Source organism: Schistocerca serialis, chromosome 11, assembly GCF_023864345.2.
Source record: "Schistocerca serialis cubense isolate TAMUIC-IGC-003099 chromosome 11, iqSchSeri2.2, whole genome shotgun sequence".
NCBI classification, from domain to species: Eukaryota; Metazoa; Arthropoda; class Insecta; order Orthoptera; family Acrididae; genus Schistocerca; species Schistocerca serialis.
Window position 1 is genome coordinate 83435548 of NC_064648.1, and position 17887 is coordinate 83453434.

The 17887-nt window shown below is 41.8% G+C and overlaps 1 protein-coding gene across 2 annotated transcripts in view; it reads right to left on the reverse strand.

The window, feature by feature from the left end:
* Positions 1-284: 284 nt before the first annotated feature.
* Positions 285-17887, reverse strand: part of LOC126426871 (zinc finger protein 99-like) — a 172144-nt gene continuing 154541 nt past the window's right edge. For both annotated transcript variants that reach the window (XM_050088915.1, XM_050088914.1), the window contains one exon: positions 285-403. In XM_050088915.1, the coding sequence (XP_049944872.1) occupies positions 391-403 (13 nt within the window). In that variant the 3' untranslated portion in view covers positions 285-390. The remainder of the gene's footprint in view (positions 404-17887) is intronic.

Genomic DNA, 17887 nt, shown 5'->3' on the forward strand with positions numbered 1-17887 from the left:
CGGCCTCTCAGAAGTTAGAAACGACGCGGTGTATAGCGCCGTTTGACACTATGATGTACGAGGAAGTACTTACCCTGCGCTGACAGCTGCAGGAAAACACCTCTCTCTCCCACACCGCGAGGGCGCCCCCTGCGGCCGACGTGGCTGCAGACGCAGTCCAGCACGGAGGCCCCGTTTGATGCCAGCAGAGCCAGCGGCGACGCAGCTACGCCCGCTGGACGCGTCGTCGGCTGTCGAGGCTGACTGAGGTGGCGACACACGCAGCGCGCGTCGCACGCAGAACAGTCCCAGTACAGCGACGAGCGCACACGAAGTCTCTCCGTCGGTTGAGCGAAACCACAGGAAGTGCGGCGTCTCTCGCCTTGACCGCAGCCGTTTTCCTTCTTATTATCAGAGCGGCCAGCTGCCAACACACAGACGTGACAAAAAATTATTCTTTCGTTTTCTGCGCACGTCTGCCACATGCATTTTATGACAAGTTAGTTCAAGTAAAATACTTGTGGGTCATGTCCAGAAACTCACGTTTACTGTTCCCACACACACAAAAAAAAAAGAAAAAGATTCGTCGTACCTGGCTTTTAGTGTTGAATTGGGAACTGAGAGAGTTTGTACGTAACTGCAATTACTGTTAAAATATATTTGTGGATTGAAATGATTGATGCTGAACATACCATGTGGATAACACACCGCTGAGCCGAAACATCACGACAACGGCCAGCGCGGGATTCAATGCTACCAGAAGACGCTGTGAGAACGTGACTCGCTGAGGGCGCGTACAAACGGAGTAGAGGAGAATGGGCAATCTTTCTACACTGAAGCGCCAAACAAACTGGTATAGGCATTCGTATTCAAATACACAGATACGTAAACAGGCCGAATACAGCGCTGCGGTCGGCAACGCCTGTATATGACAAAAGTGTCTTACGCAGTTGTCAGATCGTTTACTGCTGCTACAATGGCGCGTTATCAAGATTTAAGTGAGTTTCTGCGGGTTGTTTTGGTCGGCGCACGAGCTGTGGGACACAGCATCTTCGAGGTAGCGCTGAAGTGGGGATTTCCCCGTACGACCAATTCACGAGTGTACCGTGAGTATCACGAATCCAGTAAAACATCAAATCTCCTACATCATTGCGGACGGAAAATCGTCCTGTAAGAAGGGGATCAATGGCGACAGTTCCCTCCAGCGTGACAGAAGAGCAACTGTTCCCCAGATTCCTGCAGATTTCAATGCTGGGCCACCAATAAGGGTCACCGTGTGAACTATCCAACGAAACATCATCGATATGGGTTTCAGAGCCGAAGGCACACTTGTGTACCCTTGGTGACTGCACCACACGGAGCTTTACGCCTCGTATGGGCTCATCAAGACCGACATTGGACTGTTAATGACTGCAAACATGTTGCCTGGTAGGACGAATTTCGTCTCAAATTGTATTGAGCGGATGGACATGTACATTTATGGAGACAACCTCATGAATCCATGGACCCTGCATGCCAGGAATGGACTGTTGAAGCTGGTCGAGTTTATGTAATGGTGTGGGGCGTGTGCAGTTGGAGCGATATGGGACCGCTAGTGTCTGCAGATACGACTTTGACAGGGGACACATAAGCGTCTGGTCCGATCACCTGCATCCATTCATGTCCATTGTGCATTCCGACGGACTTTAGCAATTCCAGCAGGGCAAGGCGATACCCCACATTTCCGGAATTGCTGCACAGTGGCTAGAGGAACACTCTTTTGAGTTTAAACACTACCGCTGGCCACCCAACTCCCCACACATAAACATTATTGATCATATCTGCGATGCCTTGGAACGTGCTGTTCAGAGGAGCTCTCCACCCCCTTGTACTCTTAGGGATTTATGGACAGCGCTGCAGGTTCATGGTGTCAGTTCCCTCCAGCACTACTTCAGACATTAGTCGAGTCCATGTCATGTCGTGTTGCGCCACTTCTGCGTGCTCCTGGGAGGCCTACACGATATTAGGCACGCGTACCGGTTACTTTGGCCCTTCAGTGTAGATACGGTAAGGGTCGCAAGTGGGGAAACTCACTGAGGTACCTATAGGCGACTTCAGCAAAGAGACAGATTGTCATTAGCTGGTGCGTGGGAACGTCGACTGTTCGTGTGCTACTGCCCTCAGCATCTATGGAATCCGGTTGAAGGTCGGTCAATGAATTCATAAAGGTCAAGGTGTTAGAAACTGCAGTTTCGCTACAAAATTCTGTGGTAAAATATTCTTCAGTTGCAGTGGATGAGTTCATTATGGTAATATGTCACATGCACGCAGTGTCGGCTGTAGCACCACTACCAGCTTCACTGTACCAATCTTCCCCCTTCACTCGATGTTTCTTATGACTGGAACTTTAATATTTCAATTAACTTTTATCTTGGTGCAAAAAAATGGTTCAAATGGCTCTGAGCACTATGAGACTTAACATCTGTGGTCATCAGTCCCCTAGAACTTAGAACTACTTAAACCTGACTAACCTAAGGACATCACACACATCCATGCCCGAGGCAGGATTCGAACCTGCGACCGTAGCAGTCGCGCGGTTCCGGACTGAGCGCCTAGAACCGCTAGACCACCGCGGCCGGCTTCTTGGTGCACATTCGCTATACTATTCAGAGGAGAATTGCAAGATTTCTCTGTACCTTTAAAACTAGAGACTTCAAATGGTCGTTACAGTTGGACAAAATCTCGTCGGAATATCTACAGTCGACTAAAGTCTTTAGCAGAAAAAAATACTCTTTCCAATTATTTTCTTAACATTTTTCCCAACGGGTAGTACATCACTTTCAAAGTATCTGTTTTTTTCGCAACCACAGCATAGTAGTAGAGTACACAACGCTCATTAATTGTACAGCAGGCGATATTGTATTAAACCGGGGACCTAGAAACGACGGAGAGGCTTCGTCCTGCTGTAGCCCTTTGTGGTTCACAACCCCACATCAGGCCACAGCCGTCCACCCACCACTCCGCCGCCCCACACCGAACCCAGGGTTTTTATGCGGTTCTGGGGATGAAAAGAAAGTCCCATTTATGATGTCGTTGCTCGTCAACATGCCACACTGGCAGCCATGTGGTCGTCTGTCAGCATTCGTGGCACCCACCAGGATGACACTTTTCGCATTTTCAGGTCGTCATGCAGGATTGTGTACAAAGAACCCACAGAAATGCCAACTCTGGAGGCGATCTGTTCAACAGTCATTCGGCGATCCCCCAAAACAATTCTCTCCACTTTCTCGATCATGTCGTCAGACCGGCTTGTGCGAGCCTGAGGTTGTTTCGGTTTGTTGTCACACGATGTTCTGCCTCTGTTATACTGTCGCACCCACGAACGCACTTTCGACACATCCATAACTCCATCACCACATGTCTCCTTCAACTGTCGATGAATTTCAATTGGTTTCACACCACGCAAATTCAGAAAACAAATGATTGCACGCTGTTCAAGTAAGGAAAACGTCGCTATTTTAAGTATTTAAAACAGTTCTCATTCTCGCCGCTGGCGGTAAAATTCCATCTGCTGTATGGTGCTGCCATCTCTGGGACGTATTGACAATGAACGCGGCCTCATTTTAAAACAATGCGCATGTTTCTATCTCTTTCCAGTCCGGAGAAAAAAAATCAGAGGCCTTAGAACTTGAATGCACCTCGTACTATTTCAGGTTGAAAGACTGTTAATTCCTGTCGTGCAGCCATAATCATAATGGAACTTTCCAGAGTACGAATTATAGCTCCGGCAATCCACTGCACTTTTAGGCCTTGTGTATGCAATACTACTGCCGTCTGTATACGTGTATATCGTTGTCCCATGACATTTTCACCCCAGCGTAGTGACAGACATTAATGTTCTTCACAACACGAACGTGAAAATCTTTCATTCGCCGGTGTCGGCTGACTCTTTTTGGTGACCTGCACAGTGGCATGTGAGTGGGAGATGCTGTCACGAACTCGAGTGCTGCACATTTCAAAACAGAAAGAAGCACATTTCTTTAATACACTGATCACAACCTAAGAATATACGTTCCAATAACTAATTGCTACTTACCTGCGTCGCTCAGGTGGGAAAAGACGTCGATGTTTCGGCTAATACATTGAAACACTACATATCGTCCCTCAGAGCCGAGCGTACTCCAGTTTTAAGGGTGTTGTGGAACTGAAGTCTTCGTCTGTTGAAACTGATTTTAATTAACATATCTCCGCTAAGTATGCTCTTAAAATGTCCATTTTTGTTTGTTTATTGATTAATGGGAATATTTAAACACTAATATGATCCTAATCTCATGAAATGATTTACATACACAGAAAAATATTATTCCTTAAAAAAAATGTTGTAGTTAACTGCACAGTATATGCTCAATGGTTTCCATCTTGTTACTAACTGCTCAGAGCTTTAGCTTCATTACAGAATATGAACATACGAAGATGTCCCATTTGTAGTCCCATGAACATAATGCACAAGGTAATACATCACATTTGATCTATGTTTGTCAACGTTTTGATGATTATGGCAGTTTCTAATTTCCCCATAAATGTCAAGGAAATTCATGCTGTATTGGTATTCATTATGTTTCCTTTATTTTCTAATCGTAATAATAATTCTAATTTTGGTTCTATACAGCTTTGAAGAATAATATGCACTAAACGAGCAGTTTGCATAGCCCCATTATGTAACACATTATCATAGAAATGGAATTCTAGTTGTTCTGTAAACATTTAACAACGCTTCACAGGTTATGTGCTCATGTTAAGTGTGTTATGTACACATCCCAATACACTATCTGCAGTGCTGACATATTTATGTCCTCTCTTTAAGTTATAAGGTATTCTTCAGATTTACAATATTCTTCAACTAAACGGTTTGGCTGCAAGAATTGCAATCAAAATATAACCTTTCTTTCAATTATACATCCTTAGCAGCAAATAGGGCATACTATTATTAGTTTCTGTAGGTGATCTATTTGGAAATCAGTGAGATCCACATATTGGCATAAAGAATAACAAATCTTTGTGTTACAAAGAAAATGAATCTTCTATTTCAGCTACTCCCTTCACTTAATCACAAAACTGTATTCTGAAGGAACAAACTGAAGGTATTCATTGGATATACATTCTAGTAAACAAAATGCCTTGCATTCAAATACTAATATCAGGTGTGTATACAGGTGTGTATATAGCAAGTTACATAGGGGTTACTAATTTATTCGTAACTCTATGTGATTGTGTTTGTGTACGCTTTAATCAGAAATCCTAAAAGAACAGCACACCTTATTGGATTAACACCAATACTTGCTAACAAAACAGCATCAGTGGCATTGGCAAATTGCTTTCATAGAAGTATTATTTTGGAGTTTGCTCCCCCACAACACTCCCCAAGTACTTAATAAATTAGTTATTACGAACCATCCATCACTCTTCATCTAGTAATCTTTTCCACTACATCTAGGACATTACAGGTCTATAACCACATGAACGATTTATACTATTTATGTGACTGCATATTGATATACAGATCTTCATATCATTCACTCTCAGATATACTGACTCTTAGCAATTCGCCAACCATTCTTCAATAGTAAATGTTCCTACTCTCCTAACACCAGCTCTTCTGGAATAACTCAAAATTGGATCCAGCTGTACTTTTCCTCAGCAGTGGCGTTATCCTCCACATATTAGCTACCTACGTACATAGCACAGTCTTGGATGGGAGCAGAATATGTATTCCAGATGTCCTCTTGCTCCTCTGTCAACTAGCAAGTAAAAAATTTACAAAACAGTAAACCCCTTTCCCAGCTAAAATTAACAAACAGTATACAACCAAAAAATACAAAAGATGCCTCTACATTTGACTGTGACACTGATAGTCGGGTGATTGGGAGGATTCTTAGGTATTTCAGGGTAATTTTGTCTGCCACACTTCTCAATACTTCAGCACATTTCAGGCGTTATACATTTGCTTAGCAGTTTCGCTTCCTGGATCTTGTAACAGCAAGACCAGTGTAATATTCCTTTGTAGAGTAACCAATTACTCTTCTTACAATTTGCTAAACTGATTTCTGGTACAGATTTAAACTTCATTCAACACAGGATTTGTCATCTGTTCCTTGATGATCATTTTAGCTAGTTTCTCGACACCTCTGTTATTGTCACCTCACTTTATATAATAAATTCTGAACTTTGTTCTTTGCACAAGCAAGCTATGGGCTTCCTTAAAACCGATAGTTATCTGTGTAATGTGCTAATCATAATATTCTTAATACCTGTAGTATATTTCATTTCAAAATTGAATTTCTATTGAACTTCCTGTATAATTCCATTAATCTAATTAATACAGGGCTATTACAAATGATTGAAGCGATTTCATAAATTCACTGTAGCTCCATTCATTGACATATGGTCACGACACACTACAGATACGTAGAAAAATTCATAAAGTTTTGTTCGGCTGAAGCCGCACTTCAGGTTTCTGCCGCCAGAGCGCTCGAGATCGCAGTGAGACAAAATGGCGACATGAGCTGAGAATGCGTATGTCGTGCTTGAAATGCACTCACATCAGTCAGTCATAACAATTTTGGCAAGTGAACTTATTCATGCTGTTTTAACACAAAATATTTTAAATAATTTTATCCAATCTATCTCACAGTAAAGCCTTCGTACGCAGCATCCCTCTCACACAGCCACTGCCTATATTCGTCTGTCTGCCACTGTCTTCTTTTTCTCCCACTGACATGCAGTATATTCCACTGCCATTATGTCCACTCTCACTTACATTGTCTCCCTTTGTCTTTCTCTCCTTTCTCTGATACTCTCTTTCAGCACAAAAAAGTTTGAATGTGTTTGTATGCCAAAATTTTTCATTAGTAAGATGAAATAAGAATTGAGGTAGCTTGTTGCCCACTTTTCTGTCAGAGTCTTGCAAAGAGGAACATATTCACATTTTCTGTGAATTTTTCCACTGGTTCCTTTCTTTTTCCTGCTACAATAAATGTGCTGCTTATATAAAACGATTTCTATAGGTTAGTAGTTGTTTTGACGTTTTATATATATATACTTCGACACATTTATTTATTTTGAGGCACATAAACAACAAAGAAGTATGCATAATATGAGGGTAGCAAAAAATCGTTGGCTTGACATTCTTCTGACAACAATTACCATGGCAGGAGGGGGCACTAGGACAAGAGATATGGAAAACAGTACCACTCAATTTGGCTCTGAGCACTATGGGACTTAACATCTACGGTCATCAGTCCCCTAGAACTTAGAACTACTTAAACCTAACTAACCTAAGGACATCACACAACACCCAGTCATCACGAGGCAGAGAAATTCCCAGCAGTATCACTCTGAAAGAGGAAATCACGCACACTGTAACTGTGGCTGCATGGTACGGCGCATAGTGAGCCGCAGTCTCTGTAGCAACGTAATGGAATAAATGGTCTCTAACATGGAAGCCCTGCATTTCTGGACATAAGTTTATTAGAAGTCTTTTGTTCCATATCCTCTCATCCATCAATCCCTAGAGTTTGTGTACGGTGAAAAAAATCACCCTGTGTAATCTGAATGGCATAATTATCCTGTGGAACTGAACTTTCAGATATTTCAAAAGACAAACACTGTAACAAAGTACTTGCAGTTTCTCAAAAACTCTCGTGACCATGCCAAAAAGAAAACGACATGCCCAGCCAAATAACTGTAATTTGAGTTCCTAATCTACAAAATCTCATGATACAAACATATATAATCTGAAATGGGACGAATTAATGTACACAACTCGCGTATCAGGTGTTGCAAAACGCGAGGAGTGCAACAAAATATGTGCAGTTTCTTAGCAACTGCCGCTGCATCGAGGAACAGAAGATGTGCGAGTTTTGGGGACAGGCCACCTTAAAACCTTGTAGCTAGAAACGCATTGGTCGGATATTAAGGAATTTCTTATAGGTTACAGGCATGCATACATTGGCCTTCTCAGCAGGAATTCGGCCCTAGCAGTCGCAAAAGGGTTCAACCGCTCTATGTCCCTCGAGGAACAATGTTCGTGATAATGGATCTCTGGCTGACCCATCAAAATTATCCAACAAAGCAAAAGTATTACTGGGCAACATAGGTGAACCATATGTGGGACCTGTAGCTAGGCCATTAATAATGGAGAGCTGTTAGTAGTGTTAGTAGTAGTAGCTTTACTCATCCCTAGATCTCTTTTTACAAGGATATAGGACATGTCAAAGTATTTAAGAGTTTAGTGAAATTTAAAATAAGCTAATTCGTATACACATACATTTACAGACATCTAGTTAGGGACAATCATTAGATTTATTCCTGGTATACAATACTTTTTTGACAAACAACTTATTCAATAATGTAATGGCTCACTGTTCACTCATATCTCACTATCAGTCACGGCACACACAATACACACATTGTTTCATAACACTTCACTCACTACACACACACACACACACACACACACACACACACAGGTGATCTCTGGGCCGTTTTCTGTACCACAACATCCCATTTGCTAGCCAGAAAAACTGAGTCAGCATCCTTCTATAATGAGTGAGATGTTGAGCTCAGAAGGAAGAGGTGTTACTACTGTGCAGTGCATATCTTGAGGGTACGTTTTTTTCTAGAAAAAGAAAAAAGAAGGAAAAAAGCATAGTGCAAAGGTGTTACATGGAATGTCGGATGTTTTATAATCACTATTATTATTTATTTGTCTAACATTTTTCATTACCAAACCCCTACTTTGTTTTATAGAAGTAGTCCTTCAACACATAAAATGTATTGCATAACAGGTACTTTTTAGCTACCCTTATAAATAACTGTATTTTTGCAATTGCTTTTATGTATTTTGGTAACTTATTGTACAGTGTCATTCCTTGGTAGAAGATGCTCTTTTGAGTTTTATGTTTATTTTTTCTTGGCAAATGTAAGTTGAGTCTAGCTCTTGTTCCATGGTCATGGAGAGAACTGTTGTCCATAGTTCGTGGTCGTGCGGTAGCGTTCTCACTTCCCGCGCCCGGGTTCCCGGGTTCGATTCCCGGCGGGGTCAGGGATTTTCTCTACCTCGTGATGACTGGGAGTTGTGTGATGTCTGTAGGTTAGTTAGGTTTAATTAGTTCTAAGTTCTGGGTGACCGATGACCGTAGATGTTAAGTCCCGTAGTGTTCAGAGCTATTTTATTGAACAGAACTGTTTGTGCAGTAATTACCAATGTTATTTTTTATGTGAACAACTGACTGGTAAATGTATTCACACGAAGCAGTTAAAATCCCCAGCGTTTTGTACAGATCTTTACAATGGGCTTTACTACCACTTTTAGTTATGATTCTTATGGCTCTTTTCTGGAGTTTGAAAACTGTGTTCATATTTTGTGCGTTTGTTCCCCTACAAAAGAATGCCATAGCTAAGAATTGAGTGTACATATGAATAATATGTAACTAAAAGACACTGCATGTTACACACTGATGATAGGATTCTAAGGGCATAACATGCTGATGACATCCTCCTTGCAAGTACCTTGGCTTGTTCACACCACTTCAACTGAGAATCAATATTTATTCCTAGAAATTTAGAATTTTTTACACAGTCTATAGAGATGTCATGTAAGTTCAATTTAACATTGTCATTTTCCCTCTTCACACTGAAATTCATGGCATTAGTTTTCTTTATGTTAAATGTCACTTTATTGCTTTTTGAGCAATCGTAAACTTCCTTGAGGAATTCATTTGCTTTCTCTGCAAGGAGTTCTCTTGTTTTCTCAGTGACAGTGATATTGCTGTCATCAGCAAAGAGAATTTTTTCGCCATGAGTAACACTACTGGGAAAGTCATTGGTGGTCCTAATACGCTACCTTGCGGAACCCCTATATTAATGTATTATCGTTCTGATAAATGTTTTACTAGATATTTAGACCTATTTGAAGTATGTGTTATCTCTGCTCTTTGTACCCTATCTGCCAGGTATGATCGAAACCAGTCCTTAGGTACCCATCTTATTCCTAATGCTTTTAATTTATTTAATAGGACCTCGAGGTCGACTGTATCAAACGCCTTATTAAGATCCAAAAGAATGCCTGTGACACATTCATCTTTGTCAAGAGCATCAGTTTGTGAATTCTGCTATGGTTGACTCAGTATTTTTGCCACTTTGGAGACCAAACTGTGATTCGCATAAGAGATTGTATTTATTCAGGTACTTCATTAATCTGTATTTCATACTTGCTTCTATTATTTTTGAGAATGGTGACAGCAGGGAAATGGGCCAGTAATTTCCTATGACTTCTGCATTACCTTTCTTAAGCAAAGGTGAAGTGAGGCCACTGGGTAAGTGGGGCCACTGGGTAAATCGGAATCACTAAAAGAGTGGATATAATTATAGCTTGTGTATTTTTTTGATAGATTCTCCAGTCAAGACGTCTAGAGAATGCAACCAAGGCAGTTTTACAGTGGATAGGTAAACTGTCCTGATTTGCTAAGGTGCGATATGACAGCACACACACGCTATGAAGTTTATTCTGGCCAGTATCGCCAACAGTATGGTAGTGCACATACCAGTCAATTCACAGAGGTCAGTTTGGTCCCCCATAGGTTAAAGAAGAATTTACAGCAAGGTAAGTGTATTCTACTTTATAGTCATTATTCATGGGTAGTAGTTATTTCCAACGGCCTTGCCGCAGTGGTAACACCAGTTCCTTTCAGATCACCAAAGTTATGCGTTATTGGGCTGGGCTAGCACGTGGATGGGTGACTGTCTTGTCTGCCGAGCGCTGTTGGCAAACAGGGTGCACTCAGCCCTCGTGAGGCAAATTGAGGAGCTACTTGACTGAAAAGTAGCGGCTCGCATCTAGAAAACTGACATATGCCCAGGAGAGCAGTGTGCTGACCCCCCCCCCATAGGGGCCTTTTCCGGCGGAGTTTAGTTTAGTTTGGTTTTTAGCAAGTTATTAGTATAATTTTGTAGAAGATGAAGCAGGGATGTGTGGGTAAAAGCAAATCAAGCAGTAGTGTAAGGATGCCACCCTAATAGCCACTAACTACCACACAGTGGAGTTAAAAGCTGCTACCTAGGAACAAGGTGCTGGCCAAGTCAGAACAAAGCATGAACGCAAATCTCAGTGTGTGTGTGTGCTAAGTACAAACAGAACAACAAAGGAAATGTAGCTGGTGTAAAGGAAACAGTGACACTGTGAGTGAAGTACAGGATTACAGGATTATAGTGAATACGCCAGAGCTTATGTTGCAGTTGGTTCACAGACAGGAATATCGAGAGCCACTTCCCCCTATGGGGAAAGAAGTGTAATGCTATGGGTCACAGCCATAGACCGTGTCGTATCTACGACATCATCAGCTGTTTCCAGCGTCCTCGGTTAGGAAAACGCCAAATCCAGCTGTAGCAACCCTCAACCACGTGCCTGCTTCCACTTCAACTTCCTTCCGCATTGTTGCAGCCAGAATTTAGGACATGGTGTCGTTTATGGTTGACACAGAAACGTTATGACTTCCTGATGGTCGGTGCCAGACAGCAGTAGTTAACCCTTGCTCGCATAACAGTGGGCTTATAGACCCGACGTCGTTCATTTTCATAAAAATATAGAATTAAAATTAGTTTATTGTAGTTGATGTCCTGTGTAAACTACGGAAATACAACTGACTTTATTGAGAAGAAACATTATTTGTTGGAACTCAGATTACATATTTTATATTTTCTATTTTGCAATGCTACATGTCTAATGCAAGGCAGTTGTCTTTTAGATCACTTAGCAAACGAACTGTCTGTCCTATAGTATATTTATCTTTTATCTGAATGCTGTGTTAAAGTACTCACTCGTAGCTAGATTTCTGTTAACAATTGTCAATTTGCTATAATTATACTATTTGTTGAGACATTGGAAGTACGGCAAAAGCTACAACCGAATGCAGTTTTGAATGTAAGTGTATTCCTCATTACATGGACAGAAAGGCCCTTCACTTTACGACCACATAATTGCTACCTCCATAAAATACCCAGGAGCATGCATACAGAGCGAGTTGGATTGGAACGACCACAGATTAATCGCGAGTAAGGCAGATGCCAGACTGAGATCCATTGGAAGAAAGCCCAGAAAATCTAGCCCATCAGCAAAGGAAGTAGCCCACGCTTTCGACAAATACTTTAGTATTGCTCGTCGACCTGGGATCCGTACCAGACAGGACTGATAGAGAAAATGGAGGAGATAGAAATAAGAGCGGTGCATTTCGTTACAGATTCATTTAATAAGTACACAAGCCTCACGGATATGACCAGTCAGCCCCAGCACACAAGCCACCCTGCATAACGGTGTGGTTTACTGTATAGTCGTGGTGCGGGAAGCTGCCGCAGCTGCGGCCATCGCTCAGCCTGCTCTCGGTGTAGCCCCAGTGCCACCTTTGCTCTGGAGTTCCTGGATAGGAAATCAGCAAGAGCAACGGCCTTCCACCCGTCAGGCTAGCGGGTCAGGCCTGCAACAACAACATCAGCAGCAGCAGCAGCAGCGAGAGCCATCACCACAACCAGGCTGCTCTCACTGGCCTGACCCAGTAGCAACACCTCCAACTCCATCATCTTATCTCCTCCACAATCAGCGTCAACGAAAGGTGTGTGTGGCTTGGCACATACCCCTGAACACCTTGCTGTAACCACTTTTGGCAATGGGGTGGACACCGTCATCACCTACTTAGTAGTAGCAATGTTCTTTTACTGAAGAAAATCAGAGTTGTAAGACCATACCACGATTAGAATACTCGGTGATTGCGGACACCATTGAGGAGCGAATCTCCTTCACTAGCATCGAGAATTCGGCAGGAGGGCGCCGCGGCCTTGTCGGATTTCTAAGAGCGTGCCTTACCATCGTGGAAACGAAGTTCCTTAAGGGTGTTAATGGTCTGCAGATCTGCAGTATCCTGCCATTAAATGGATCAAACTGTCACATCCCCCAATGTTGCCTCTGGAGTTGAAGGCAAAAGTCTTCATTATCTTTGGGAGGATAATGCTGTGATAACGCCGAGCGTATCTGGATGGAAGTTATGGGGTCTGCTAAAACACTCAGCCACTGGACTTCCATATACATGTCTATGATAGAGTAAATGGAGAGTCTAGCTGTACTGAGTTACCTAAAGATATAGCGAATAAGAAGGCATGCATTAATGTCAAAAATGAAAAAGCCTTGTTTTGAAGGGTCAAAAGAAATTTTACAAAAGGTCTGTAGTGTACAGATAGATACCATTTGCGTAAAAATACTATCCATGGAGGGCCTAACTTTGATGTTATCGAGTTCCCCATTAAGATCGAGAACATACCTAAATTTGAGGCTCAGAATACTGGAATATCGGTTCATGTTTATGGCTTGGAGAAATGCACGTCAGATGAGCAGAACAGGTGTATAGTCATCAGCCTCCTCCATTTATCACAATTTGCCACTGATTCTAAGATGCCTGAGCCGACCGCTGTGGCCGATCGGTTGTAGGCGATTCAGTGTGGAACCGCGCTGCTGCTACTGTCGCAGGTGCGAATCCAGCCTCGGGCATGGATGTGTGTGATGTCCTTAGGTTAGTTAGGTTTAAGTAGTTCTAAGTCTATGGGACTGGTGACCTCAGATGTTAAGTCCCATAATGTTTAGAGCCATTTGAACCACTTTTAGGATGCATGTAAACATGGTCTTATTCTATGATGAGAAAACTAAGGAGAAAGACAATTATCATTTTGTTTGGATCAAAGACATGTCCCATTTTCTCGTCTCCAGATGAGTAAAAATAAGGGTAAAGAAAATAGGGGTACAGAACATATTTGCATAAGGTGCCTCAATGCCTTTTCGAGAAGCGAGTATTTAGCAAGCATCTGTTAGAATGTGCTTCCAAGGACCCTGTAGGTGTTACTGTGCTTACTGAGGAAAACAGGTTCATAAAGTTTAGGAATGCCAATCATCAGGAGTGATGTCTGTTTGTGATATATGCCAACTTTGAATGCCTCCTTGCTCCTGTAACACGCTGTGCAAGTGACCCTCCAGCCTCAGATACTGCATTTACAGAAAAACATGTATCATATGTTCTGTGTTCCAAATGGTATCGTCCTATGTTTCAAGCCTAAACCACTAGAAATCTTATGTCAGGGACAATCCTGCAGTTGGCTTCTCACTGAGCTAGAAAAACTTTCATTGGAGTTTGATAAGCTTTACCATGACAATGTTCCCATGATGGAATCTCAGGAAAATGAAGATTTGTACAATAACATGGTTGACTGTCAAGTTTGTGGGCTGCCGTTAGGTAAAAAAACAGAAACTCCTCATAGGGACCACTGTCATCGTACAGGGAAGTTCCGTGGTGGAGTTCACAAGACGAGGAATTTGAAGTACCAGTGACCAAGGCAGATACCATAATTTAAGCGGGTATGCACTCTCTTTCTTGTTGAGTACTTGGCTAAAATGGCTGGGAGAAAATTTAGTTCAGTGTCCTGTCTGAGAGTGTCGAGAAATATATTTCATTCTCCAAACGAATGATGGCAAGACTCGCACTCTGCTTCCTTGACTCGCTTCGTTTTATGCAGAGACTACTCCAGAAACTTGTTAAAACTCAACCTCAGGAGGATATGCACATCACTAGAGCTGCTTTTCCCTATGAGGAAAAGTTTCAACCTATGGCTAGGAAGGGGGTTTTCCCACACAATTATCTGGATATCATGGCAAAACTCAACGAAACCAGGCTACATATCTTAAGTGCGTTCTCCAGCAATGTAGCAGTCGGTGCCATAATGGATGCAGATTATGAATATACCATGAATATCTGATGGGAATTCAGCATCTCCACTTTAGGACAGTATACACAGATTTACCTGGATACAGATGTGAGCTTGCTTGCAGATGGTTTTGAGAAATTTCATAGTCTATGCATGACCACACATTCTCTGTATCCCTCCCTTTGTCAGATGGCACCTGGGTTGTATTGGGTCGCAATGCATCAGGAAACGAAGTGCAGCATCAAATTATTGACTGGTTCCAACATGTTTCTTTTCTTTGAGTGAGAGATTCATGGGGGAGTTTGCTAATGTGTCCACAGGCACACCAAGGAAATTAGCTCACAGATGGGTGACAGGTTCAATGCATCCTTTGAATCGAATTACATCATGTACCTGGATGTAAAATCTTATGCAGGCATGCCATGCAGCGATCAGTGCCAACTGGCGAGTTGCAATAGGTTTCCAGACAAATGCAGGGGATTAGTTGGAATAATCAAGGGCAGTATGGCAGCTGCTGCTGATGTAGGATACAGGGTGGAGGCAGAACTCACATACCCTATTAGTTTGAATGATGCACAATCTGCTTTGCCACTGTGTCCAGAGCAGCTAATTCTGCGAGGATGCTCCACCCCAAAACTGATGACAACACTGGGAAACGAGGGGAAATATATTATTTACTATTACAATTCCAGCAGTGTCTAAGCTTGGGAATGGAGCTGGTTAGAATCACTCAGGCTACCTCCTTCAAGCATTATACCTGGCTGAAAGAGTATATTCATTTGAATACAAGACAGAGAGCTTCCATGATGTGTGCCCTTAAGAAGGACTTTTATAAATTAATGAATAATTCAATTTTTGGCAAAACAATGGAGAATTTGAGAGATCGTCGTGAAATTGTGATTGAAACTGAATTGGATGGGCGTTATGCCGTAAGAGAACGCATTGCGGAACCGAATTTTAAGTGGGTTGCCATATTCAATGAGAGCTTTTTTGCTGTGAAGATGGGGAAGACTGCAGTGGAGCTTATGAAAATTACTTACATGCAGATGTGTGTACTGGACTTATCCATATTCCTCATGTTCCACTGTCATTATGAGTTAGGGAAAACTTATTTCGCAAATCCAAAGTTACTTTATATAGATACAGCTAGCTTCATCTATTGGATGAAGAACTGTGATCCTGATGAGGTAATGAGGTACCATGGTAACGAATACGGCATATTCTCATACAAAGCCCACAATCCTTATGGTATTGTTCCACAGAAAAAGAAGATTATTGGCCTTATGAAAGATGAGGTGAATGTATTGCCAATTGCGGAGTTTTTAGGTCTGTAATAAAAAATGTATGCGTATCACACATTGGAAGGTGCCACCTAAATATTTATCTATATAAGCTCTATGTGTAGTGCATCACGCAAATAGAATAGTTTTTAAGTTTCGCCTGCCAGTAACTGTCCAAGAATGGATAGTTGTTAAGTATATATAGATCACAGTCCATCACAATTTTTGTAAAACATCTGCTATGGGACTGTGGAATTTAGTTGCAGTAAAAAGGTTCCCCTGTGTTAGTTTTTACCATAGATTTATATATCTGGGAAATTGTGAATATTCACATCCATTGCTACTGGCAAATTGTAGAAATATTCTCAACCACTGTTGCTGCTGGGAGGGTTTTTTTCCTAGTTATTAGTACTAGCATGTAAGTTAAAAGTCTCTCTGCACTGAAGTATCAGAGCCAAACTGTGTCTCAAGAACTGAACTGTACCTCAAGAAATGACCTATACGTCAAGAACAGAACTGTATCTCAAGAACTGAACTGTCTCTCAAAAATCAAATTGTTTGTGTGTGAACTGAACAAATGAAACATTCGTTACCAGGCGCGGCTCGTGGTTTCTATACTGGGGAAGGCTGCGGCATTTATCAATCGGAGCCAATATAGACCTCTGGTTACGTTACAGATTAGTCTGAGGGGGAGGGGGGTGGGCAGATCACTCTCTACCCATAATTTTACGTACTGTGTCTTCTATAATCAGGTATTTATTAAATATCATTAGAGGCTAACTTGGAGTTAAAATCTTTGGTTAGTGTTTTTATACGTCATTATTACATTTTCTGACACTTTGCAGCAAATCATATGAAAAGACGCGTTTCGGAGAGATCTTTAATGCGATGAATGTTAACTTTGCTGCTGCTTAATATTTTTGGTGTTTTCAGTTCTAAATTTAAGGCGTTTATTGTAGTTTACCTCCAAAGCTCGAAGTTAAATGTTTTTCGCCGGAATTATGTTTTTTCACCTTTGCGTGAAAAATCTTTGTCAGTGATACCAGTTTCAGTCCAGGCACTGTCAGTACTATTTGTACGAAGACAGGTGAAACAGAAAAATGCATTTTTCACTTCACAACCACACAACCACTCGGCTGCATCGTACATTGCTCTATTAAAAACTGCGGTTGTATCCTTGCCTAGATTTGCACTGTTTCTGTTCTTGATTGATCGTTAGATCGGGTCTGGGTGCACAAAGTTCTTTCACTTGCATCCTATGGGCGTGTTCCAAGTTTTTACCTATTGAATTGCACACTGAATTCATATTGCGCTGGTTTCACAAGCAAGTAAAACTCACTAAAATCTTGCAAAATACACTCCGAAAAAGAAACTTGCTAATATCACACGATATCAACAAAAGCAGTCAGCATCAGCAAGCAAGGAAAGTAAAGTCACGGGACAAATTTCGCGCGCTTTGTCCTCTAATCACTTATGAAACTCTCGCTAGATGGCAGTACTGTTGTTACGGTTAGAGAGCCTGTAGTTACGGTAGTCTAGTGCACTCTGGCGGGATATTTGCAAACTTATTCTAAATGTGGATAAAATAGCCAATGGTAGAAACAAAACAACAATGTAAAACATTATCAAAACAATAATACTAAACGTCGATTAATGACGCATCGAAGCGTAGTAGAGATGTGCAGAGACAGAGATTGGATAGCGAAGTTTCGGCCACTCTGCATTCCTTTATTACATAGATAGTGGAACGTGAAAAACGTGTGGTGGTTGGTATGACACCCTTAGGCTGCAAGCTCTGAGCCTTCGGGTCGCCCATAAAGAGCGGTACTATGTAGAAGCCACGCCCCCAA